This window comes from Pogoniulus pusillus, chromosome 6, assembly GCF_015220805.1.
Source record: "Pogoniulus pusillus isolate bPogPus1 chromosome 6, bPogPus1.pri, whole genome shotgun sequence".
NCBI classification, from domain to species: Eukaryota; Metazoa; Chordata; class Aves; order Piciformes; family Lybiidae; genus Pogoniulus; species Pogoniulus pusillus.
The window spans coordinates 18,141,614-18,166,029 of NC_087269.1; the positions used below are offsets into that span (position 1 = coordinate 18,141,614).

The following is a 24,416-nucleotide window of genomic DNA, read 5'->3' on the forward strand; positions in this document are numbered from 1 at the left end:
AGAAAGACTGGTTGTAGGAGTTTCAAGTGGGAGTTTCCACCCTTGTTATTATTTGCATTGTAAGAGTTACATACTGAGTGTGGTAGTATTGTTCAGGCAATTATACTCTTCAGGAGTATAATTACTCTTTTAAATTCCTATGGATTAAAAAAAAAAAGAGGAAATGATCCTAAGAACAGAGGACCTCAAAGACCCATGAATGCAAGAGGAATATCTCTGTTGACTTATGTGAGAACCTATCATTAGAAGTGTCAGCCAGAGAATCATGGCAGGGACCTTCTAAATTTATATGGTAACAAGTTATTCATCACTTTGCTTCCCACTATTCTGATGTGCTTACACTGGGGTAGGTCTCATGATTTTTCAGGAAATCTGCAGTTCTGTTAGGCACAGCTGGGTTTAATCAGCATTGAATCCAACTCTAATAGGTTTCTACACTTGAAATGGAATAGAGATTGATACCCTAAGTTGACAAAAAATGGTTGAAAGAAGGTTTTGCTAATTTTGACAAGATAATATCTGAGGGCTGGGTGTCGGGGTGGGGGACATGACAGGCTCTTCTCACTTGCTCCCTGGGATAGAACAAGGAGCAATGGACATAAGCTGCATCAAGGGAGGTTCCACCTCAACACAAGGGGGAACATCTTTACTGTAAGGGTCACAGAGCACTGAACAGGCTCCCCAGAGAGGCTGTGGAACCTCCTTCTCTGGAGACTTTCAAGGCCTATCTGTTTGCATTCCTGTGTGACCTGAGGTAGACTGTTTGGTCCTGCTCTGGCAGGTGGGTTGGACTTGATGGTCCCTTCCAACCCCTAACACCCTGTGATTCCTGTGAAGCTCCCTGCCTTGGGCAGATTGACTTTTACCTGCAAGAAAGATTGAACGCCTTCATTTTTTGTATATAGCTATAAAGCAGTGCAAGCACGAGCCTAGAATACAATTTAAGCTATAGTGTGCTATAGATTGCATTGAGTATTTTTAAGTTCTACATGCCATTTAGAGACACAGAGAAGAAAACTGATGCTACATTATCTGTAAAGCCTATAACAAGAATACTAGAAATAGGGCATAACAGAAAAGACATTACATACCAACGAGTCTAAGGCCAATCTAGACCTTTTGATTTAGGACAAGACCAATGACAGAAAGCATGGGCACACTCCTGTGCACAGCTTCTTTCTGTGGAGAACTGACAATAGTCCAGAACACGCTTAGACTTGTGAAGCTTTAGGATGTAGCATATGAATCAGCAATCTTGTTTTTTTCAGATGAACAGATAATGAATCATGATTTCTCTTCCTCTCTCTGTACTTATGTTGTGTTACATAAAAGGGCCAGGTATACTCTTTTATATTTTCTGGTATTATACCTCCAAGGCACTTATAACCTGATCTTGAAGCTAGCAGGGTGTCATTCTAAACCAAGGGCATTCCATTGACCAACACCCCGTCCTGCTGTGCTATGACTAGCAGAGAAGTTTCTTCTTAAATATCTTCTTTCAGGAATATTCTAATACAAACTGTAAGAAGGTATTATCTGAAGAAGCCAAATGAGTAATGCATGATGGCAGTAATAAAACAGATGTAACATTTCTATGCTACCATTTTTTATACAGAGCTAGAATTAATTTTCTCTCATGGTTACTGTCTTTATTACTACCCTGTGAAAAGAAATACAAATGAAGCAACTTTGCTTTCCCTTGGGACATGGAGAGGACAAAAAAATTTAGCAGTCTGGGTTGGATGGAAGCAGATTAATTACCATGATTTTGCAAATATGTTATATCTCTTTATTCTCTCCCTTGCTACCAAAAAACTGAGTCACAACTTCCTCTCCCATAACAGTTGGTTGATATGGCCAGGAACTCACTGGCTCAGAAGACAGCCTGCCTCCTGCCTTGTTGATAGGCTGCAAACTGCCTTTACTGGAATCCATCTCTCTCAGCCTCTCACGTCAGAACTATGCAGCTTGGAATATATAATAAAACTGCAGATAAATATACAGATCATAGAATCAAGCAGGTTGGAAGAGACCTCCAAGATCATCCAGTCCAACCTATCCCCCAGCCCTACCCAGTCAACTAGGTCATGGCACTAAGTGCCTCATCCAGTCTTTTCTTGAACACCTCCAGGTATGTGAAAAACCTCCAGATATGTGAAAAGCAACCAGGAACTTTAGGATGGGTTTTCCCTAACCCAGGTGAAGGACATGAATGCCATGCTACCCATGCCATGTGTTGTTTTGTATTCCATCTCATTCTCTGGGATTCTCTTTCATTACCATTGTCGTGCTAGAACTACTTGCTAATGGCAAAGAGAAATGTCATTGTTCTTTTGTTTGTAAAAACCCAGCTGTATTTCACAGAAGCACTCTGATGAACATCTATTCCTCTAATGATTCCAATTTTGTATCAAATTAAAATTCCTAACTACCCCTGTTTAAGAGAAGCTTTTTTTTTGTTTTCACTAGTCTGGGAATAAAAATAGAGTTCTTTTTCCTTTCTAACACACTCAGTGCTTTCTTCTTCTGAGAAAAGTCCTTTCATTTCTCCTCATACCATTAAATAGTACATTATGACTAGTAAACCTATGTCATTGTCACCAAGAGGTGATCTGTGCTTTTGCTGCAGAGCACAAATTAGATGACCAGTTGCCTGTTTAACATGAAGTGGCTAAAAAGAACTAGCCAGGAAGGATGCGTATTGATTAGATTAACATTTGAGCAACCTTAAGCACTTTGAAGCACATTTTTTGTTGGTGTGGTGTAGGAACATGATGAAAGAACAGCTATGATTTTTTTTTTTTTTGCATTAGATGCCTTTTTAGAGGGCTTCAGAAAGGAAAACTGAAAGGCTGTGAGATTGAATGCATACTGAGATGAAGTAGTAATGAAAAAGTTGGTGGATTTTGCTAAGTTAACAGGACATTAAGCTTTGAGTAACAGTTTAAGGGACATAAAATGGAAGTGTGGAAAACAGTTTAGTATACTTGGATCCAGAAGGGGTGAGAAGAGAAAATGTAAATCAACAGCAGCAGAAGTCACAAAACCAAAATTAATTAGAAGAGATAGGATGATGGAATCAGCAACATGTATGGAAATAGAGATGTGAAAGAGTGTTAGAGCAAAAGCCTTCAAAGAGGTTTGAAGTTGGCCTATCCATGACAACAAGCAAAACAGATTATTTGTCTATCATCATCTGGGGGAAAACTTTCTATTCACTTTTACAGATAAGCACAAAAATGTCATATGGAACTGGAAGCAGTAGTTAAATAGAAAGTCCTTAAGGTCTGAGAGAAAGATGGCAATAATCTGCTTATAAAAGTGCAGTATCTCTTCCATAGGTGACTGAAATCATATACAAGAGAGACAATGATTTCCAGTCTTACATATTTGGAACAATGAGTGATTAAAAAAAAGAATCCCTCAACCCACAAATAAAATGCAACTTACTGTATGCCAAATATACAAACGAGGTAGCCACTGTTTCTCAAAACAAACAGCCCTGAAGAAATTGCACAGATTTCTAAATACCAACCTGGGCAGAGGCTTTGCAACAACAAAGAAGTACTGATTGTGACTGTGTTCTATGTATGAAAGAACACCATGGATCTAGTTTAAAACCCTGAAATAAAGGTCAAGGGAAGTGATTATTTCCTTTCATGGAGCACTTCTGAGGTTGCATCTGGAGAACTGCATCCTGATTTGGGTCTCTTGGTAAGACAGCCTCATAGACTAATTGGGGTGGAAGCAATGAAGAGTCCCCAAGGTGGTTATGGGGCAGGAAGTGAATGTACAAGGTAAGGCTCAGGGAGCTATGATTGCTTAACTTGCAGAAGAAAAGGCTAAATAACAGTGGGTCAAAATGCAGCCTCCCACAACTGAAAGATGGAGTAGAGAATATGGAGACAGACTTTCTCTGGAGATATACAGCAAAAGAAAGAGGAAATAGTCATGTGTTGCAGCAAATAAATCCTGGATAGCTCAATGGAAAAAATTATGAGAGTGCTTAAGCATTTGCACAGGTTCTTAGAGAAGATGTGGGCTCTCTGTCCGTGGAGATATTAAAAGCTCAGCTGGACAAGCAACCTCAGCAGTCAGATCTAGCTTTAAAGCTAGTCCTGGTTTGAGGAGACTGCATTAGAAGACCTTGCAATCTCTGTTATTGTATGACTGTACTTCTCCAGAGAAGTAGGACAGATTTTTGTCACTGATAAAATAAATTTTAAAGATTGCAAAAGTTACTGTAAGCATTATTTCATATATGGAACAGGCACATTTTGACAGTAAAATCTCTGTGTTCTGGGAAGCAGCATGCAAGAATAAGGCAAGGAAACCAATTTACTGTGAATACGTTACTTAGGCCACAGACCTTCTACACTGAAGCCCTAACTACTTCTTCTATCACTGAGGGATGAAACAAGACTAATGCTGTTACAGGACTTGGATATAAAAGCTTCACTCTTTCTAGTAAATCTAAAAATGAAATTAATCTCTACATGAAATGTGACCCCTGTGAAAGTGGGGGAATATACATATATACGTGTTGTGCATCCAAAAAAGATAACTAGGTCAAATCCTAGGATACTCCCATTTTACAGTTGAAGTGATTATAAATTATACAAAATCTGAAAGAAAAAGGTTCTTTCATCACTTAGACCTATGCCATAGGAGAGCTTTTTTACCCCACATAGCAAATCCAAGAAAAACTCAACAATGAATTTCACTGTGCTAATTTTTAAGCCCTCTTTTTTTGCTCGTGAATACATGATAAAAAGAACCTTGTAAGAGAACCGAAAATACAGGAGTAGATCGTGTCTCATGGGTGGCAGAACTAGGAAAGGAGTATTATCCAGGCCTTCCAAAGGCTTCTAAATACTCTGGATGAACATATTGCGATAGTTTGAAGCTAACTAGAATGTTTTAGTGAGAAGAATTAGATTACAGGCTGTGGAAGGAAAACAATATTGATGTCTACTTTGCTCATAGGCTTGCTGAGATGTATAAAAATAAAAATCCAAACATAGATAAGGGAGTCTTCTCTTCTGCTGCTGGAGAGCTCTGGGCTGCATCTTACTCTCTAACCTCAGCCTCCATTTTTTTGACTAATCCACTTTGCTTCCTAACCCCTCTGGCCAAACCTCCATTCTTCCTTGGGATTGGAGTAAGGTTGAGAGGGTCAGGGGGAAGGCGAAGGGGTGGTTGAGAGCTCCTCCTGGGGACTCAGGTTTCTGGGAGGGGAGTTGTGTTTCTGTATTCCTTTTTACCTTGTATATTTCTGTATATACTGTAAATATCTGCTTGCATATTGTGCTAGCTGTAAATATAAGCTTAATTCATATTTCCAGAGCTGGCTGATTCTAGACTGGGTGATTTTTCTAAAGTGTGTGCGTGGGGGGGGTGTGGAACACCCAAACCATCACAATATTGCAGATATTAGTTGAGCCCCTGTCAGATGTAGCAATGATCACTTGGGACAAAGGTTTTAATTCAACATAAGTCTCATGGGAGTGGTAATTACACGGAAAAAGCATGTGGCTTCTGCAAGACTGCAAGAAATTGTTCACACGTGGATACAGAAATCACATTTTGCTTGAAAGACTGCAAAGAATGACAAAACTTCCCACATAGCTGACAAGTGTCTACTCAACCAACATTTGCTTGGTCACACAGGATTACAGATAAACTCAGTTCTGCAAAGCACTATTTCAGTTATTGTTTTCTTTGGAAAAGACTACTGATTAGTGGAGGTAATTCCTCCACCTGGGCCCAGGAAAAAGAATAGAGAATAAACAGTGATTATTTATACATAGAAACATGATTATATTTATGAAATGTTTGGCCACAGAATCTCAAGGTTCAAACTTCTTGGGTATGTGGTTAAAAAAACCCCAACACCCCAACACATAAAAAAAAAAAGAGAGAAATGTAGTTTCAAAAACTACTGAAACACTGCATTCCTTTCGAACATCTGTATTCATAAGCCAGATTTATACTCTTATCAAATAAATGTGTTTTGTTTTCTGCACTCTTGTGAATCCTTCATTGGAAGCTTATTCCAAGAATAAGCTGCATTCATGTTCTTTCTTCTTCCAGTTTTTCTTTTCCTTTTTACCCTGAGTAGCAACAATTTATAAGTAACATAGCATTATCTTAATTTCATCTGCAGCAAACTACATACAAACAAAGCCACTGTATTTTTTAAAGGCTGCATTTTGCATAAAAGGTATTTTGAGGGCATCTTGCTCAAAATATCCTGAATTTAACACAGTCACATTACACAAAACATTAGAATAACCTGAGATACATATTCTTGCTGCTTCTATGTCAGTTGTTTCAGAAAGCAATGCATGTCTCTTGCACTATGCATTTCCAACGTGATTGCTCATCTACCATTGACATCTCTGCCATTAGTCAGTCTTAATGAGATAAGACACTAAAAAAAAAATTTCTTAGCTAAATGCCTTTGAATTCAACTTTACAAAGTTCTGAGTCTCAGTACTGGCAAGAAGTTTTGCTATTGACCTGAGAAGAACCAGACCTAGCTCTCCTGCCAGTACCTCTCTGCTTCATTCACAGTTGTTGAGTGATGCTGCAGGAACCAAGTACATGCCAGTGAAAAGAAGGTGGATCTTTTCTGTTTTCTAGTAATGCTAGCATTTGGCTTTGGTCTAGAAATTGATTTAAATCTCAAACCTCAAATCCAATAAAAAACTTCCCTGCCAAATTACATACTATAATTACATTGAGCTAGTATTGCCCTCCCACCCTGCAAATAGTAACCATTTTTTGAAGGGATGTGTTACTATATAAATTAAATAGAGAATTATACTTCCTTCTGTATGAACTCTTTTTCATATCAGTGTGGTCATGACTTTACTGTGAAGAAATGCGTGGTTATCTTTGCTTCAAAAGATTTCAGTTAAGTACTAAAGGCCATTGAACTTTTCCTATATCCTCAGCTGCAATGCATCTCTTTTCTTCCCTCCTGGAGTTGTGGGGGAGGACAGCGGAGAGCATTCACAGGAGAGCTATTTGTCCTTAAAGAGAACAGTGTGAACCCATTTGCCTACTTGACACTGAGCAACCTCAGAGAACTCCTTGCAAAGTGAGCCTGTGCCTTCCTGTTGCCTCTGGATTATTTAGTTTGCTAACTGGTAAAAAAAACCCTCATAAATTTAAAGTTTACTGACACTATGGCAACTACACTATAGTTAGCTTGTTGCATTTAGTTTCTTACTTTTAAAGTGCAAGGTTTTCAGAAAAAAAAACAACCAAAGAACTAGTCTTGGATTTCCTTGTTGCAGAAGTTATAATGGTGCTTGATTTCATAATCAACCATGCCTCTCCCAGGAATATACTTCTGCCATTGCTTCTATGTGTATCTACAAATGTCAAGAAAGCTGATATGCCACAAATTGCTGTCAAATGCATGGTAAGACAATGATTTTTTCCCCCCCTCTGGTAGTCCCATTTTAGCAGCCCTACTTGAAAGGTAAACCAGCCAGATAGATCTACATTTTAAGCTGCTGATGACAGGAAAGCTGCCAAACCAAAATAACTGGAAACCTGACTCCCTCTATAAAAAGCACAGCTAGGGAACCATCACTGACAGTGCAAACTGGTGTGCTACCTTGGATAACCCTGTTGGTTTGCTTCCATGCAGAGACATCTCTTCAGGTGAGGAAAGAGTTACTCTGGCTCTGTACCACACTCACTGCTTGTCTTGGCAACTGGAAACTGGATCATCAATCTGTGGCCATGAACATGCTCCAAGTTACTAAGTAGGCACAAAACTGCTGTATTCAGTCCATATTTACTAACTTGGGCAATGATCTGCCCACAAAAGGTTCTGTATCTCACTACTGCTTTTTCCTAAGCATATCACCTTAGATAATATTTCATAATGTTTTCAAAGTTGGGTACATCAGATATTATAGCACAACAGGAACAAAATCTATTACAGTGCCAAACAATGCAACGAAATACTACACAGTAGCAGAAATAGATGTAGCACAGCCTTGAGGTGACTCCCTTTACACAGGCTTCAAGCACAAACCAAAATAATTTCCCAGGTCTTATTTAATGCCTGCACAAAGATATTGTGATGCAGTAGCCTCAGCTACTGCATATGGTCCCCAATAATGCAGCAGCCCACCTTAGTGCTGCTGTGGGGGAAGCTGCATACACAAAGATCCAAGTAGCTGGCAAATAAAACTTCCCCAGAGTTATTCAACTATTTTTTGTAACACAGACACTTGGTAAGTGCCAGCCATGTGCCCAGTCCTCCCTTATGCCTGCAAGGGATATTGGGTCTTGCTTACTTCTGTGAGGCAAGTGGCTGAGGCTGAAAGTATTTGTAACTCTTCCTTAAGGAGAGATAAACCTCTTGCAACTTGCAAGGTTTCCAGAGCACAGATACTGTTTTCTAGCACTTTTCTTAGCAAACAAAGAAAAAATATAATCTACCTTTGAGAGGGAGCTGGCAGTCACCAAGCGATAAGAAAGATGGAGAAAGGAAGGGAGAGGAAGAGGATGTGTCAGGGTATGACTGGAGAAGCAGAGGACCAGGGAAGGTCACCTTGAATAACTGGCGTCAGGGAACAGAGTGGTATTTTCCAAAACTTTGCCTGCACTGCCAGTTAGTGCTTCAGGCTTCAGCTGTGTGACACTTAGTGTTACATACTGGCACGAAAGGCAGGAACTTCAGTCACCAGGGATCCAAGGGAAGAAACAAAGACTACTGTCCTATCAATACTCTCATTATACATGCAGAGACAGCATACTGCTCCATGTGCCACCGGTCACTCAGCAGAGGTCTTCCTTCTCTAGCCCTTTCATGACTGCTTTTTATCTCTGCTTCTATGCTTGAATCCAAAATGGAAGTGTCTTTGTCACCACTGGTCATGGTCACATGTTATCTCCTAATAAACACTCACACATAGCAGTGAAGCATTTAATATATATTTTTTTTTTCCTTCACAAACAGAAAAATAATTTTTGTGAGCCAAAGAAGTTCTGTATTACTTGTTTATCCCTGTAAGGCTTCACAGAGATGATGGCACTCCCTGCTGTCCCTCTGTGCACAGTCTTATCTACTGATAAAAACTGTGAACTCACAAAATTACGGTTCACAGACTGCAAATCACATCTTATAGGGGGACTGTGAGTAATCTGTTGGCCTTGGGAAAGAGTAGATGTTGACAGTGACAGTCTTAATCCTGAGAAAACGCAGAGAGCCAGTTAGCATCTGGTACGTAGTCTTTGAAGAGCAATAGCTCAGAGATGGCCTTTCTTTGGGCAACTCATAGCCTGCAGAGGACAGCACAGTACAACCCGTGGGCTGTCTACCCGCTAGCATCTGCAAGTGCTTGTCAACTTGGTGGGGCTCTCTGGGATGCAGGATGAAAGCAGTAATACAGCACCACTATGGCTGACACTGCAGTGACTGTGTTCCACCGATCTTTGTCCCTTTGCTTAAAAGCAGGCAACGGGTTCAGCATGGGAACTACAGCACAGTCTGTCAAGTTCTCAGATGATGCATAGATCACCATGCATGGGAGGTGACAAGCCACCAGCACTATTCAAATTAAATGTCCAAAAGCACTTTTTCACTGGGGACAAGGGCAGTTATATTCCAAGATGACAGATTTCTGTCAAACCTTAACATATCTGAACACTATCCCTTCCACACAGAAATTCAATGTAGCAAATCTGCTTTTGCTTTCCTGCTATTTGAAAAGGCAGGTGCTTGTCCAAGACCATTTTGAAACTCCTGCCTGCCTTCCAGCTGCCTTGCTGGGGCCTTGACGCCTGCCTTTCCAAAGGGGGTAAGGGCAGTTTCCGAGCAGGCTCCTGCAGTGCTGCAGATCGCTGCTCCCACCGGGCCAGGTCAGGCAGATCCACTGCTGCCGGGGAGGGGTCTGCATGGCTACCTTTGAAACACTTGCTGTTGGACATGAAAACCTCTGAGAACAGGAAGACTAAGTGCCCGTGGCCATAACGAGGCAGTAGAGTAGGGTAGGGAAAAAAAAAAAAAAAGTCAAAGAAAAGGGAAAAAAAAAGGTGCGGATGGGGGAAAGAAAGAAAAGAAAAACAATAAAACTAGAAAAGTAAAAACGGGGAAAAATCGGGACGCGCGGCTGCCGCTGCTCGGAAGAGCGCAAGCTCCGCAGCCGGGCCGGCCGCCCCGGTACGCTCGGCAGCCTTGACCCCCCCCACCCCCGCTGCCGCGGGCTGCCGGCACGCAGAGCCCCGCCGCGCCCAGCCAAGCCGGGCGGCCCCTCCCGCGGGGCCAGGGCCAGGGCCGGGGCCGGGGCCGCCCCTTGGCGGCCCGCCGCGGGAAAGGCCCCATAAAAGGCAGCGGCGACGGCGCGGTGGAGTCCTGAGAGCGGAGGCGGCTGTGCTCCTTATGCAGTGCACCAGGTAAGCAGCAGCCGCGCCTGCCCCCTGAGAGCTTCCCTTGCCGTTTGCCAGGCGTGCCTGGCCCAGCCGCCCGGCTGCGGGGGAGTAAAACCTCCAAACCTGCACCGCTTTCCTCCCCTCCTCCGCTGTGATGGGGCTGGTGAAAGAGTCCTTATGCTTGCGCGGTGCCTGTTAATATTGCTGAACGCACCTCGGCTTTGCTGGCAGTTCATTTTTGCACCTCTTTGAGCATCCTGGCCTTTTTAGGTGGTGGTCGGTGTGTTTTGTTGGGTTTTGGGTTGGGGTTTTTATTTGGGTTGTTTTTTTTTTTCCCTCCCGGTGGGTCGGTTTTTGTTAGATTGGATTTTTTTTCTTCAATTCCTTTCTTTTTTTTATGCTTGAAAAGCATAGAAGCAGTTGCTCCAGTAGCTGATGATGAAAGCTGAAGAGTATCTTTGAAGCCTGAGTTCTTTTCCTATTAAAGCAAAGCAAATCTTGATTGATTTGATGCTGGTGCTCTCCTTGTCCTACTTATTATGGCAAATACTGCCACACTGGAAAAAAAAAAAAGAATAATTAAGTGGCCAGTTCAGAGTCTGCTTTTTTTTTTGGCAGGGCTCTGGAATACCAGTGAGTATTCTGGGAAGGAGAAAGCCATTTATTTAAGTGACAAAGCAAATGCTGTGGCTTCCTGTGACTCAACAAAAATCCACATTTCCAGCATGGAATGTGCCTTCAGAAGAGATGTGCTGCAGTTGAAGCATCAAGTTTTACAAATGCTCAAGCCAACTGGCATTGAATGGGCCATATTCTTATCTATTATTGTGATTTTCATCATCTGAGAGGGTTATAAGTCTTTACAAATAAAGCTGCACTATTCTTACTGAATACTTGCAGCAGGCTATGCAGATTGTAAAGAGACTTTTTAAGCATCATGAGTTAAAATAGTGTGTCTCTCATCCCTTTCCCCCCACTTATTCACTCAGCAGTCAAGAGGTAGCAGTACAAAAGAGCTCTATTCCTTAGATCTGGGTTAATAGCTCATTAGAAGATATTTCCACAGGTGCATTAGCATTTTTATTCATCACAATTAATCAAAACCAGAGTACCTAACAAATGCACTGATGGCTGTTCAGAGTCCTAGTGTGAAGGCTCTGCATCAAGTACATAGCATCCTGTTTGATGCACTGATAGGGAAGGTGACTTGCTTAAATACAGTTCTCTCTCTGCTCAGAAATGAAGCAGCTGATCCAGCTTGCTGGAATTTTAGGACCTGGCTCAGACTGTCTAAAAGGAAGCTAAACTATGTGAGCACTTCTACTGTACCTTACTCTGTTTCACTGGTTACTGGGAAAAGCAAACGAGACCACATTTGAGTTCAAGAAATGACTGAGTGTTCTCACTCCATTCCTTAGCTTGACCTGTCAATTTTAATTTAGGTTGCATTATTTTAAAGCCATGGAAAGATGAGGCCAGGGATAATCATGACAGTGGGTGAAGCAAATATGCATTCTTAAGAAGCTTCTCACCCAGTGCAGCAAATAATAATATCCTGTCTTTCTGTTTCTTTCAGAATGATCCAGATCTTGGACCCAAGACCCTTGCCAAGCTCTATCATGCCTGTGGATATGGCCATGAGAATTTGCTTAGCCCATTCTCCACCACTGAAGAGTTTTCTCAGTCCCCTCGAGGACTGTAAAAGAAACAACTTTGTGAACAGATTCAAACCTCTCAGACCGTGTCTTCACGTGAAACGTGACTCTGAGGCTCAGAAGAGTGACTGGAGCCACTCGTCAGCCCGAGCCAAGAAGCGAGTTGTGTTTGCAGACTCAAAGGGGCTGTCCCTGACGGCAATACACACTTTCTCTGAGTTCCAGGAGCATCCTAGGCGGGATCTTGAGTTTGACCTCTTAGGCCTCGAAGATATAACATCAGGCTTAAAGCTACATGAAGAAAAAAACTTGATTCTGGATTTTCCTCGGCCCTCAGCTGACTACCTGGACTTCAGGAACCGTCTGCAGAAGAACTTGGTCTGCTTGGAGAACTGCACCCTGCAAGAGAAGGTGCTGGCAGGCACTGTCAAAGTGAAAAATGTGAGGTTTGAAAAAAAGGTTCAGGTTCGAATTACCTTTGATACATGGAAGACCTACACAGATATTGACTGTATCTATATGAACAATGTTTACAGTGATTCTGAAAATGATACCTTCTCATTTGCTATTGACTTGCCTCCTGCCATTTCCTCTGAAGAGAAAATAGAGTTTTGCATTTCTTACCAGAGTGGAGAACAAACTTTCTGGGACAATAACGAGGGTCAGAATTACAAGATTCTTCATGCAGAGTGGAAGCCTGATGGTGTTCAAATACCATCTGCCAAGAAAGAATATGTAGATCTTCAGACTTCAAGGAGAGGACAAGACAAAGAGCCTGATCAGCTAGGCAGTCCAAGGCTGTCCAGTGGTCTCTTTCCTCAGTGGCAGAGTTTGGGTCAGATTGAAAATTCCTCACCATATTGGTGATCAGTACTAGCGAGGAAGCATTCTTGCGTTCGGCAGCAGAACATTGTTAGTTTTCTGGCTCGCATGCTATGTGGTGAAACCACCTAGCAAGTTTTGTTGACTGCCTGAACAAATCCAGATTCACTAGTCTGTGGGACTTGCTGAACTATGTTACAGAAGTTCTTAGCTAAAACTTATCCTTGAAAAGAAAGAAACACCAAGATAAACCTCATGCTTATGCCACCTACTATAGAAATAGGATGTCTGTATGTTAAGTATACACTGCTTTTCTTCTGCTGTAGACTCTCCTAAGTCACTGGAAGAGAGACTCTTGAAGAATTATGGAAGTCAATGATTTCTTAGCAAGCTGCAGTAACTGCATGTGTGAGAGTATGTGTGTGTGCACAGGAATTTTACATGAATAGAACATCACAATTAGTACTGCACCTTCTAGGAGTGCAGTAGAGATGAGGTGGTGCTGTCAGGACAGAGGCTGGCAATGACCCTCTGTGAGCTTACAGCAGAAGAAGGTAGAAATGAATGGCTGAGATTTGTGGCTTCGGTACGGGTTAAGAAACTTGAAAGAGACAATGGAAAATTGGGAGAAGGGAGAGAAGTAGGATGTGCTTCTAGTTTCTTCTTTGCAAAGCTGATTTTCTAAATCCTATAGAAAGTTCCATGGGATAAAAAGACTGTAGAAAATGATGCATAGCATTAGAAGTAACTGCTGCATTGGGAAGGCATCTCTGTTCTCTCTGACTTTGAGTAAGTGTCTCGCGTTTGAGAAGAAATCCAAACTTGACTCCATCCTACTCACATAGCAGCTGGATGGTTACCTTCTAGTGTTAAAAGAAGAATGTGCCTTTTAAATAATTAAAACCACCTTACATGGCATAATATAAGTTTAGGTGACAGAACAGACAGAGTAATTAGTAGACTTCTTAGTCTGTAGCACCATTTAGATGGTTTGACTCAACATCTGATCTAATTTTGCAGCATCTGATGGCTGAGTATCCTGCTCCCTATTGCAAAGTTAGTGATGACTTAACAAGGGTGTGTCATAGGAAAGGTCCTTCATATTGAAGACAGTAAATTAGCTGCACTTTGTGAAAGCTAATTTCTTTAAAAGAGCAGGGTTGCTACTAGTTTTTTCTAGGTGGAGTATAGGCTTGCACATAAATAGAAAACTGCTCCATTTTATTTTACCTCATTTTCTGAAGTTGCCTTTTTAAAGACTTCAGTAAACTAACATATATTTTTTATCTGTATGCTTACAATGTAGCTTTCTGATCTGTCAGACTGTAAGGGTGATCTGTCCTTCATGTAAGACTTGTGTGAGAAATTGACCAATACATATGCAACAGGAGTGAATACTGGCACGCATTTTAGCTGAACAGAAACTGTGTTAACATCAAAATGTAAATCACAAGTTTTGTCCATTGTTAAGAAGTATGATATCCTGAATGTGAAACTGCTTGCAATGCAGTAAGATGATAAATACAGAAGTAAAATCAGCCTCCTCCACTAACTGCACTTTTTACCTACAAAGCTCTTGCTGTTATGTGTAAAGTAGCTATTTTAAGAATAAATTGTATTTTGATACATCTGGTTATTAGTATGTCAGCTCAATCTCTTCTCAGCCTCTTTAAACAACTTCACTTGCAATACAACCAGTTTGTTTTGTGCTATGGGATGTTGCTGATACTTGCTATAGTATGGTATCTCAGCTCAGCAGCTGGCATTAGCAAGAAGATGAAGTTCAAGCTTCTCATTCATTGAAAGATCCTTGAAAGCAGTTGCCTTACGAGTTGTGTTATTAAAAAAAACCCCACTGTGTATGTCACCAGATTTAAGTGGAATATTTTGGCTTGACAGATTCCATCAGGGATCCTGCTATGTTGTGAGCAAGTCTGTCTGGCATGTATCAATCTGATGGCCAGACTTCCCTGCTGAGCTGTAGCATGCAATTTGTGCATGGGTGCATCTAGATTGCAGCACTTAATTATCTCCTGGCTGGCATTCACCTGTTACACTGCCTCCTGCAGCTATACTGCTGTTTGAGGAGGTGGAGTTTTCCCCTGTTATACCCAGGAACCCATATGATCAATATCAAACAGATCCCTGCAAAATAAAGTGTCTCTGAGCCATGTCTTGCTGCACTGCAGCATAAACCTACCCTTGCAGTTACTTGAAATGGAGAAAATAGTGTTTCCCTAGGGTGAAAAAGGCCCAGAGTTTTGGTACACTGTGCTTCTCCTACATAGATATTTAGACTACTACAGAGTAAAAACAGCCTAGCCAGAACCAGCTGCACACTAGATACTTTATGTAAGATTTCTTAATCCTTTGAATGACAAAGTGTAGTTTAGGTCAGTCCATTGGATATGAAGTCAAAGGGGTTCCTAGCAAGACATCAGGTTTTAAATTATGAAAGCAGTGATTCCCAAAAGATGACATGGCACTAACAGCATGCTTTTCATCTGGGGAAGGAATTTAGAGCTTCCATATGACCAAGTTTGAACTGGACACAAAGCCTTCCTTTCCCCAGCACTCTCTGTTAATTTCAAACTCGGTATGTACTAAGTATTACACACTGTCTTATTGCACAGGAGCTTTTATGGTATATATTGTACCATTGGCTGCCTGCTCTAGGAAAACATGAGCTGAAGAGAGATTTGCAGCTAAACTGCTTTGAAGGCTCTTCTGCTTCGAAGTGGGACTTTGCTTTGCCAAATCAAATGCAAGGCTACTGTGTGGAGCAGAACGCTTCTGGGAAAAGTAATATTTCTTATCTTCCAGCCAAGTTTTGTGACCAGCCATCACAACTGAAAATGCTTGCCTGTCCTCCTGAGGCTTTACAATAGCAGAAAGTAAGTTCTCTTCACCAAGCTTTGGATTTAAGCCAGCTTCTTTGTAAAGATGCCTTGCAAGATCTTAAGGCAACGAGGTACTGGAGTGTCACTTGGCAACTGCAAAGTCCTCCTTCAGTGAAGAAAGCAAAGGATTTATCCTTTATCCACTCCTTACCAACACAACACCGTTCCACTCCTTATTTAAAACAGAGGTTGTGCTTAGCACTTTAGCTGCTATCCATCAGAAAGGTAACAGGTTCCTCAAGGAAGGCATTACAAACACTGAAAGTGTCACATGCAGAGAATGTTGATCAATGGCACAATGTCCACCTGGAGGTCAGTGACAAGTGGCATCCCTCAGGGGTCAATGCTGGGATCCGTGCTGTTTGTCAGCAACATGGATAGAGGAATTGAGTGCACCCTCAGCAAGTTTACAGATGGCACCAAGCTGTGTGGCACAGTCAACTTGCTAGAGGGCAGGGATGCCATCCAGAGGGACCTGGACAGGCTGGAGAGGTGGGCCCAGGCCAACCTCATGACATTCAACAAGGCCAGATGTAAGGTCCTGCACCTGGGTCAGCGCAATCCCAAGCACAAATACAGGCTGAGTAGCAAATGGCTGGAGAGCAGCCCTGAGGAAAAGGTCCTGGGGGTCTGTGTCGATAAAAAGCTCAAGAGGAGCTGGCAGTGTGCACTGGCAGCCCAGACAGCAACTGTGTGCTGAGCTGCATTAAAAGAAATGTGGCTGGCAGGTCAAGGGAGGGGATTCTCCCCTTTCACTCTGCTCTCATCAAAGCCCACCTGGAGTGCTGCGTACAGCTCAGGAGCCCTAAACAGAGGAAGGACATTGAACTGTTGGAGCGAGTCCAGAGGAGGGCTACAAGGATGATCAGAGGGCTGGAGCACCTCTGATATGAGGACAGGCTACACAAGTTGGGGCTCTTCAGCCTGGAGAAGAGAAGACTTTGAGGAGACCTTACAATAGCCTTCCAGTATCTGAAGGGAGTCTACAGGAAGGCTGGGGAGGCACTATTTACAAGGTCTTGTAATGACAGGATGAGGAGTAATGGGTTTAAACCATCAGAGGCAAGATTCAAACTAGATGTTAGGAAAAGGTTCTTTACAGGGGAGGTGGTGAGACACAGGAACAGGTTGCCCAGGGAGGTGTTCAAGGCCAGGTTAGATGAGGCCTTGAGCGACCTGTTCTAGTGGGAGGTGTCCCTGCCTATGCCAGGGGATTGGAACTGGATGATCTTTGAGGTCCTTTTTAACCTAAACCGTTCTACGATTCACTGCAAAGACAACAACAAAAAAGGTCTTACAAATGTACTTATCAGCCACAGAGAAAACCAATGTCACTCTTGGAAAACTCTTAGGGGATTCAAATACCTATTAAAAAACCTGAAAGTATGAAGCAGATGCAGTCCTTGAAACCATCTGCAAACTTGTGACATCATCCCACGCCCTTAAGAAGTCACTTTTCCAGCTGCTTTGCAGATTTCCACCACTAAGGTGACAGAATGGATGGCTGGATTCATACCTACAGCTCTGTGGGTCTAAGGTGTCTAATGTCTAGTTATGGGTGGTACAATACTTAGAGATTTTATTCTGCAAATGTGTTTCAAGTTGGGTTCCTAACAACTCTACTCACTTTTGTGAAGTATGGCTTAGTCTTACCATGCAAAATGAAATTGAAATGTACTGGTGTTTCCTATTAACAAAGATCTGTCACCTTGGAAAATCAGCATCTGCACATTTCAGGAGAATGTAATTAGAATTTTCACAGGCAATTAGTGAATGTCTTTTTCTGTAATCACACATATATAAATAAATTACCACAATTTATGTGGCCAATCTGGTAAATGAATGGTACTATGCTAGATGTTACAGTATTTATATATACATAAAACAACATCTCTGATACTTCCGAGCTTTAAAGTGAAATCTAATCAAGAAATGTAATCAATGAGGCCAAAATAAAAGAAAGTAAAGCCACTCTGAATTTTTTCTTGTTTCAAGGATCACTTGTACTTCAGCCATTCTCATCTGGCATTTGCTTAACCTGTTCTTACAGCCCTCCAGTGATGGGAGTTCCATAGGTTTTTCATTATTCTGTTCTTTGTCTGTTCCTTTTTTTTTTTTTTTTTAATCTTAACAGAGGCCCCTGAGATATTAGCCTAATTTCTTGTTTCATTCTGCATAGGCAAGGAGAGGAAGCTATGGGTTGGTTTTTTTTTTTTTTTTTTTTTGCTATATCCAGTAAATTCTGAGAGCAGCTTTCCCTCCTCTCTCCACATCTTTTCTCCAGGCCATGTAATATACATTTAAAAATGGATACTTTGGCTTTTCATCCCTGTTTGGGAAGGAACCTCTTAGACCTCTGGATTTTCCTTAAGGCAGAAATATCACTCTTGGCTAGCTGTGATAAAAGCCTTGCAGTGTGGTCCTCAACCTCACCAGTGAAAACTTAACACAGCTCAGTATCCATCTTTCATTATTTGGCTGACTTCATCTGTCTCATACAATAAGGCCCCATGAATGTACACGTCATTTCTATAGCGGTCGATAGACTGTCTGTGAAGCTTGTAACAGCCAGGCAGATTGAATCAGGGACTGCTTCACTGATGATTGATTCCAAGGATGACATTTTCTTCATTGAAAAGATTCACCTTCCTCCTTCTCCTCCTCCCTGTATTACAAGCTGCTTCTACCTCCTTTCTGGACTAGTCATTAAATTGGTCAGCCTTGATTTCTTCCAAGTGAAGAAAAGTCTTTTCTGCATCCGTGACAAAATGGATGAAAGCTTAATAGGGTTCATGCAGAAAAGGCAAAATTACTTTTGTTTTTGAAGTGTTCACTGCAGGTGGCCTACTGTTGATCTCGGTAAGTGCATCTTTCAGGCAGTAAGGCAGAAAATACCAGGGTTAGGTCTGCTGAAGCAAAACGTGAACATGGCACTGTGGGTCTGATCAGTTGCTGAAAATTTTGTGAGATGCTTTAGGCACTGCAATACACTGAATCAAGTGCCTGCATTCTATCTTTAGGGTTTTTTTTTTAATATGAGGTAAAAATAAGACTGGCCAACAGCTAGAATCTGAGCTTTCTGACAGAAGTGTCTGTCAATAAGATTATGGTTACAGTAAGTTGGCAATCAGAATTGATTCTGGTGGAAAGGATAAAGTGTGTTGGAAAGGAGCTAGTACTGAAAAAGCAATCAAACACAGCATATCAGAAACTGAAATTCTACAAGAGGTGAAATGGGTTTACAGTTTACTATACTGTAAAAGAAGTAAATGGGGAAGGATAAAATTAAGATAATTTGCTTCAAATGAGTTACTGGGGAAAAAAACCTCTTCTATCTATTCATACTTCAGGTCATCTTAGTATGCTGTATGCTTTTGAATTTGCATTATCTTGCACTCTCCTTTTAGGGAAAACATGAAAGTGGCTACTGCTGTACACCTGAGTAGGCAGCAGGGAGACTGATACAGCAGCTCCTTTCTCCTGCAGAAATGGTAAAACAAAACAAAAAACCTCATACAGCACAACTCCTACCCTAAAGAGTTCCCTGTTTCTCTAATTACACACACAACTGTAGTTAACCGTGAAGTCAAGCCTTTAAAATTGTAATGTGCAAAGTAAGTATCTTTTTATTGGTTTTTTTTGTTCATTTAAAGAATGTGTTTTATGGATACTCCTTTGAGAAAATACCGTTTTAACAGAGAAATGTGTAGCATGCAGGAAGTATCCTTAACTGAAATCAGGAAAGCTCAGGGTGTGGTGGGTTTGTGTGTATGTGCTTTTCTGTTTTGTCCTTTGGGTTTTTTAAAGGTTTTTCCTTGCAAGGCTTTGCTTTTGTCTCCTGTCTTCCCACTCACAATCTCCCTCCAGCATCTGAGCAGAAAATGGATAGGTTCTGAAAGCTTCCAGCTGCCTTACTTCAGCTCAACAGTTAAGTAGAATTTATATTTAAAAAACCCCAAATCCTCAAACATAAAACCACAACACACCAAAAAAACCCCACCCAAAATAAACTACCAGCTCCCCTAGCTCTGTTTCTCTATTTACAGCTAATTACATGCTGCAGGTCTGTCAGATTAGTCTGATAGAATGTGTTATGGTACAGCACAGGTCTTTTTTCACTTGACTCTGAGCACCACAGCACATCCAGTGACCCCAACAAAACAGATGCCTCCATAAACTTAGATGTGCAGCCATAGCCATTGCTATTCCCCTCTCCTCTATCTGTAAAAGGCTCAGGCCACACACTGATAGACTGCATTAACATACAGGAGCTACAGACTTGGATAGGTACAGTTAGAGGTAATATTGTGCTCAAGTAACAAAAGTATATCAAACACTTATACCCTTCAAACTCTTCATCTAGCAAATGGATGGTGTGCTCCTGATATTTTCTGCTCTAATTTTTTATTCCATTGCAAGACTTCCACCCTGTCTTCTGCCCTCAAAGTTACACAGTAAAGATCAGCACATGACCTCTGTGTCTGAAACGACCATATCAGCAGCTGCATCAGCAAAATCAATACTCTGTATTGGGAAGTAAGGAAATAAAATACTAACTTCCAAGTCCTGGAACTTCTTTTTTCCCCCCCCTCTTTCTATAAAGTGTAAGATCCTCCTTTTCTTACCTTGCATAATCTTCTAGAAGACTTGAGTGTCTGTACAGTATTGCTAGGCAATATCACTTTCAAGTGTCTGCCATCATCTCTGTTCAGGAAGGCCAGCATATAATCCCAGTATACAGGAACAGTCTGTTGGTGGAAAGGAGACACCAGCTATTGAGAGAAGACCACTCAGAGGTTCTTATGTCCAGTAGGAGACAGAAATGATGCTTTATGAATAGGTGTTACTGCTGAAGTAATGTTAGCAGTGATGGGATAGTGTTGAGTGCTGCATTAGCAGCAGCTGACAAAATAGGAGTAGCAGATGTTGATTATATGGCACACATGGTAGTTATTTGCTAAGTAACTGAATGACATTCATTCCCCTCCAAATCAAATCTTTACCATGCTGGAGGAAAACCAAAGGGGTGTTTCACAGGCTCCTATCTCAGCATCCTAGTTATACTGACACTGGTTGCTCAACTTTTTACACAGGCTCATGTAAAAGCATAATGTCAAGGCACTGCTGAAGAAATACCTGGGCCTGTGCCAAGTGCCGTGTGGACCTTGTTAGAGTAAGAGGGTGAGTAAAAGGTATTTTAGTCAGCTGGAACGATGGAGCATTGTAGTCTGTGATAAGTATGAGTGAACACTGCTCCTCAATTTCAAAATCCATGAGTAGCTGAATACTGGAGAACTTGACTCTCATACTCACTCTGTCTAGTGGTTAGGAAAATACAGTATTAGGATATTTTCAAAGGACTGCAAGTGTCTGACATTATGTTCTTTCTCTCAAGACCACTTACATAAATTACATTGTATTTCCTTCTATCCAAAGAAAAATATGCTACTTCTTAGGTATAAAATGTCATACAAATGCTACAAGTGTAAATTCTGCACAGGTGCAGGTTAAGGTGTTATTACCTTAAGCAGCTAACTGACAGTGGAGCTGTGCTGAGTTTCTCCTCGTGCTCCATTCATTATTCAGAGAGAGGAAAAGAAGAGAGATGCAGCCTGTTTCTGAGATCAGATCTTGCTAGCTAGTTATTAGAGCTCACATCTTACTCCTGTTGGCTCTGGACATACACTTGAGCTAAGTTCTGGGTGGCTGTAAAGCCAGTCACCTTGGCAGATGCAGTCTTTCTTGTCTCTTGTGGCAATATGGTAAAGAATGACTTTCTGTCAGCATGGTAGTGATGGGGAAAGAGAGGCCTGTGCAGTCCTTTTATAACAGTCACCTTCCCTGGGCTAAAAGCTCCTTAGAGAAGCCAAGATTTTACCACTCAGGACATATGGTTTGCAGGGGTGTACTAATACCTTCCTCAGCCACTGCTGAACATACAGCAGCAACATTTTTACAAGGAACAGTAAGTCAGTGACATTATTTATAGTTAATTATGTTAGGGCAGCAAGAGCAGAGCAGAGTGAATTCCAAATGCACAATACTGCTCCCCTTCTTTTTCTGTACAGATTATATTAGCCCCTCTGGTGTTTGCTTATCCCTTCTGGGAGCCTTTTCAAAGCATTTTCAGTTCTGAAACTTAATGTCTGGCATTGCTGATGCATGGAATTAAAAACATAAACTGTATTTGCTGTTTTCTATTTTTAGAAACAGGGAAAACAGAGCTTGGCCTGAATGTAAAGCCAGGAAGACCCAAGGGATGCAGCTGCAGTGAGAGAGGAGTCAGAAGAGAGGCCATCACGGGGCAGCCCAGAGGAAGGGAAGCTAAAGTTCCTCTGGAGCTACGGCACCTGGGTGACAAGAGGGAGAAGCTGTGGATAAAAGCTCTTTCAAATGCCCACTGGAGTATAGGGTCTGGCACAGAAACCTGTTGAAGTGTCATTTCAAGAGACAAGAGGAGAGTGTTTTTGCCTGTAGTCCTTTGGAGAAGAACTGGGTTATAGCTTCATTGGTATCTGCGATTGGACCACTGCTAGAGTGGTTGGACAGAAGACAGTAAGAAAATCAGATTTTCACTGTACAAGGTGAAAATGTACAAAACTAAAAATTTTTGATGTACAAAACTAAAAATCTTTCATTAAAACAATGAAGAGAATGGGAGATGCATTTTCTCTCCTCTTAATGGAACATTATTAACAGCTCTAGCATTTGCTTTCTGAAGTGGTCTACAGGCATTTTCCAGACAATGTTCCACATATTTTCCAATTTTTCTTGTTTACTGAGTGGGTTTTTTAAACCCTGTAGGCATAATTATTGGAGCAGGATTTACAAAAATGGCCCCTCAAAACATTTCTGGAAGCATCTTCTCAGGCTTGTCATCACTCTGGCATGACTAGGGACCGGGATAAGTTCCTAGTATTCTACATTTATTTTTGTACTGTTCTTCTGGTAAGTAGAGCAGTGTAAAATATAGGCACATAACCTGTGGTTTAGGTGCCATGGGGACTTTTGCCACAGGTTAAAATAATTTGGAGACAGGGGTGGGCTGTATTTTAATCTATAGTTTCAATTTCTGCCAGAGCAACTTCTTTCCCTTCCTGCTCTGAGTCACAAGCGTGTGCACATCCCCAGCATGGGAGCCCCTGCAGTGTTTTGTGTGAGTGTTTATTTGCCTGCCTTTATAGAGACAAATCTGCATCGTGGTTTGTACCATGGGGTTTTTTTTCCAATTGATTTTAAATTCTGTCCCCTCACAAAGAATTCTTGATGTTACTAAGATTTTGCTGGTTTTTTTTCACTGCGAGACAGACCTGATCTGACATTGTTGGTAAGGGAGAAGTGTCTGTAGAGCAATTCCTCTTGAACTAGTGCCTGCTGGAGTGACTTTGGCCCATTATGCTCCAGCATCTTTTGTTCTCCAAAGGGCATTCCTTTTCAATGCTAGGAGCGCACATCGTTTCCAGGACAGATTGGGTTTCCCTTCACATAATGGTGCAAATTAAGTGTCTCCATCTTTCAATAAATTTGGGATGTGACTGCCTCTCAAACTGGCATGCAGCACAAAAGTGAAAAAGGACAGAACATGGACTGGAGTCACTGGATATTTTCCACCATCCGGTTGTTAATGCTTGCTCCTAGCTCCTCGCTTCCCACGCTGGCTGCCAAACAGAGCCCAGCCAGCTCCAGACACAGGGTCAAGGGGGTTGCTGGGTCAGTGCGGGCTGGGCTGCTGCTCAGCACTGCTGAGGGAAATATTCCACTGCGCTCTTAGCCAACACTGAGATAGTTGCACCACCAGCATCTGCTTTGTCTTAAACATCTACTTTACACTTACATTTGACAGATGGACCAGTGATAGGGAGATGAGTGCTGAGAACCTCCAGCTAATTTCACTAATTTGGAAACATAACTGAGACACACATGTATTTTTATCCCTTGCTATTTTCACAGGGGGTTTACTCCTTTCATTCAGCAAAGGCTAGAGCTACAAATAAAACCCAAATTTTGTTTAGCGAGACTGGAGTAGAGGATGCAGGTACAAAGGTTTGTCTGATCTAAACCATTTCACCCATTTTCATCTTTTCCAAGCCCACATAATATTTCAAACATGATGAACAAATACATTCTTAGAGCAAAGACTGCTTCTGGAGTAGAAAGAGCCATTTTTGATTTCCAGCTGAATTTTCTACCCTCCTCCCAACAGGTTGCAAATAGTCAAGATTTTTCTCAGTCCCTCAGTTTTGTTGGTCAAAGCAACACAATTACTCTGCCATCATACTTGCCTCCTTACATTTTCTTGGTTCTTTACATTTATTCATCCCAGGCAATTTCAAGACTTACACCAGAGTTATTCTCACCTTATGTCCTGAACAGGCTTTATGTGCTACTGTGCGTCTGCAGTAATTACACTTCATCTTTAGGAAAGACAGTGGTGAAGGAGTAGAAGGTGATTCAGCAGAACACTTTATTAGCAATATCACACTAGAAGTCATCACACCTGAGTCATGAGGTCTGAGCTTCACAATCAGAGGTAATAATGAAATAGTTATCCTAAAGGCTTTCTGTAGTAGCCTAAAATGTGCTATTCTATTATACTTGCAGAGTGCAAATTAAAGCATTGTGGAAGGGCAGAGACAGCACC

At 41.6% G+C, this 24,416-nt stretch overlaps 1 protein-coding gene and 2 long non-coding RNA genes across 3 annotated transcripts; 2 read left to right on the plus strand and 1 right to left on the minus strand.

The window, feature by feature from the left end:
* Positions 1-10,333: 10,333 nt before the first annotated feature.
* On the plus strand, positions 10,334-14,503 carry PPP1R3C (protein phosphatase 1 regulatory subunit 3C). The gene is made up of 2 exons (XM_064144723.1): positions 10,334-10,422; positions 11,975-14,503. The coding sequence occupies exons 1-2, from the start codon at positions 10,409-10,411 to the stop codon at positions 12,918-12,920; spliced, it is 960 nt and encodes a 319-aa protein (XP_064000793.1). The 5' UTR covers positions 10,334-10,408; the 3' UTR covers positions 12,921-14,503.
* LOC135176086 (uncharacterized) lies at positions 10,784-20,660 on the minus strand. Its single transcript, XR_010302556.1, has 2 exons — positions 20,401-20,660; positions 10,784-10,955 (listed from the first exon to the last, which is right to left on the minus strand). It is a non-coding gene; the product is annotated as an uncharacterized LOC135176086 (long non-coding RNA).
* A 97-nt stretch (positions 20,661-20,757) lies between these two features.
* LOC135176087 (uncharacterized) lies at positions 20,758-22,317 on the plus strand. The gene is made up of 2 exons (XR_010302557.1): positions 20,758-20,956; positions 21,983-22,317. It is a non-coding gene; the product is annotated as an uncharacterized LOC135176087 (long non-coding RNA).
* Positions 22,318-24,416: the final 2,099 nt, after the last annotated feature.